The sequence below is a fragment of the Tachysurus fulvidraco genome, chromosome 7 (assembly GCF_022655615.1).
Source record: "Tachysurus fulvidraco isolate hzauxx_2018 chromosome 7, HZAU_PFXX_2.0, whole genome shotgun sequence".
Lineage (NCBI taxonomy): Eukaryota > Metazoa > Chordata > Actinopteri > Siluriformes > Bagridae > Tachysurus > Tachysurus fulvidraco.
The window spans coordinates 5,778,172-5,780,671 of NC_062524.1; the positions used below are offsets into that span (position 1 = coordinate 5,778,172).

Consider the following 2,500-nt stretch of genomic DNA (forward strand, 5'->3'; position numbering starts at 1 on the left):
TCACTATGGCAACCAGTAGTAGGAACGCCTACTTGTACTTCGTACTTGCAGCGATAAAAACTCGGAGCTTAAAGCTTGTTTTCTCTGAGGTACATGAGGCCCGGACAAACGTGTCTTGGCCAACCTGAAGGAAGGTGCTCTTATCATCCCTCTTCCACATACACGAGCTCATAGATGCCTGTGATTGGCTAATGTCACTTTGATTGACAGGGGAGGCAGGATAACATCCCTCACATCTTAAATGTACAGACAGTTTAGTCAGACTGCTTATGATATTGGCAAGATCTTCCGAAACTAGAGCAAAGGCCTTTTTCCGGTTACAAGTTTATACCATTACCCATTTTGTAATCAGCTGCTGAGGGAACAAAGTGTGTGTGTGTGTGTGTGTGTGTAAGATAGTATGAGTCACCACTGTGGTTGAAAATAGTTTCATTTAAATGTGAATGTCTTAATATGCTAATATTATTTTTACAGAGAATAAAAACACGTGTTCTTCTCCCCTTTCTCTTCTCCATGCTTAGTGTTGCACACAGACACACGATGCAAAGACCCAGTCGACTTCTTTCCTTTTTATCTGCTTTCAGGAATGATTTGTAAATTGCCCACACCGGTTACTTGCCCCAGATGAGTTTAAAGGAGCATCACGTGCTTGAAACAAACGTATTTATCCACAATTTTGAAAGGGTGCGAATAATTTTGTCCGTTTTTTTTTTTTTGGAGTTGTGTGTGAAATATAGCAAAATATGTTTAATTGCAATACTTTTCTGGGAGAAATACTTCAGGGGTGCCAACACTTTTGGCCTTGAAAGCTTATATACATATATACACACCTTTAAATCATATCTATTCACAGAATATAGAGAGGAAACTGACCCTTTAAGAACTTTCAAGAAGTTCTCTCTTAAACGCCACCGGTTTAATAAAAGCTGAACTTACCAGCCACAAGGCGAATAGTTCCCATGATGCCGTAGATGTGTCTGGTGGCTGATGACGGCGGGATGTTTATCACACCTTTAAAAAGAGAAAATAAAAATAATAAATAAAAATAAGTCAACTGGAATAAAACATTGAGGGTGGGGGGTGGGGTGGTGGTTTGCTGTTACAGGACAGGGCAGGACACAAAGCACAGGAAAGACGATACCTTTCCCAGGACAGCGTGTGATGCAGTGCTTTATTCCTTTTACACCACAGCAAGTGATCGAGGAGTGAGATAAAAAAAAAAAAAAAAATGAGGTGTTGTATTTCCAGTTACATTTATCGGAAAATGTCACTCGTTTTGTCGTTGACTGCTACAGCGGTAAAACAGCTCTGACGCTGGAGACTCCTTCCTCGACCGGACGGATTCGAACGACCGTAGCGTAAACTTGTCATTTGCAAAAACGAATCGTCACCTTCTAACCAATCAGAATCGAGAATCCATCACTGTGGTTGAATAAACAATTCCGATTCGTTTAATAGCCTTAATATAAAATTGATCGTTTAAAGGTGACAGATTTACATTTGATTTGATTTTTTTTTCTCCTCCCAAAAATGACAGGAAAAAGCATCAGTGTGTTTTATTACCAAAAACACGCCTGCACGCGGCTTTTCTGTTTGTCTCGGTTTAGTCACTACGGGCTTAGAAAGACATTTCCACTTTCTCTGTTCTCTCGTCCCATTTCCTGCGAAGCGGCCAACAGGTCTTACCCGTGAGAGTCATCTCCATGGAAACCCTGTCGATGACGAGCACGTCTTTAGCGCCTTCATCGCAGGCCTCGATGTAGAACTTGTCAGGCGCGGAGTGCCTGTGTACGTAAGGGAAAGAGGGAAGATATTAGCCTGCGAAGTGTAACTGGGAATGAGTTAGGGTGTAAAATACATCTCTAAACCTAATAAGCAAAGCATTTCTTCTTCGTGTTAGACGCCGGTAATATTTTTGACTCTTGTGCTCCTGCAGAACGTCAGTGCAAATCTAGTTACTATCAGGAAGGTTCACCTCTGCGCTCACAGATATGAACTTCCTTGCCATTTTCCTTGCATACAGCCTCTAGATATCTGCACAAATCAAATTTCAGTCCGTTTCCTCAAAAAGAAACAGCTTGCACAAACCAACTTCCGCTAACAGGAAGTCAGACTCAGACTCGTTTTTTTTTTAAATCTTTGAAACATTAGAGTATGTGTCTCAGCAACTCTGAGCTTACTGCAGTGTGTGATGCATTGTGTACAGAAGGCTTCGTCTTCACAAGACTGCTGAGCAATACACTCCATGTGCACTTAGATTTGCTGCTAAGCACAAACGGCAGAGTGAGAACTAAACATCAGCCCACAAACAGAAAGAAAACAAAAACATAGCCAATCATTTACTGTGTTGTTTTTTTTTTTAACATTTAGTCCTTTGGCCTGGAGTTGAGCCACATGCTGAGCACAACACACTCAGACAAAGAGCTTGAGTTTCGGCATCGCAAATATATTATAAATAACGACAGGTTTAAAAAGAGTAAAGGGCGCACGAATAAAACGC

The 2,500-nt window shown here is 41.2% G+C and overlaps 1 protein-coding gene across 1 annotated transcript in view; it reads right to left on the bottom strand.

Moving 5' to 3' along the window:
• The window catches only part of sacm1la (SAC1 like phosphatidylinositide phosphatase a), a 22,307-nt gene that overhangs the window by 17,495 nt on the left and 2,312 nt on the right, over positions 1–2,500 (bottom strand). Inside the window, exons 2-3 of the mRNA XM_027133837.2 lie at positions 1,687–1,784; positions 937–1,011 (exon numbers count right to left, since the gene is read on the bottom strand). Coding sequence (XP_026989638.1) covers positions 937–1,011; positions 1,687–1,784 — 173 coding nt within the window. The remainder of the gene's footprint in view (positions 1–936; positions 1,012–1,686; positions 1,785–2,500) is intronic.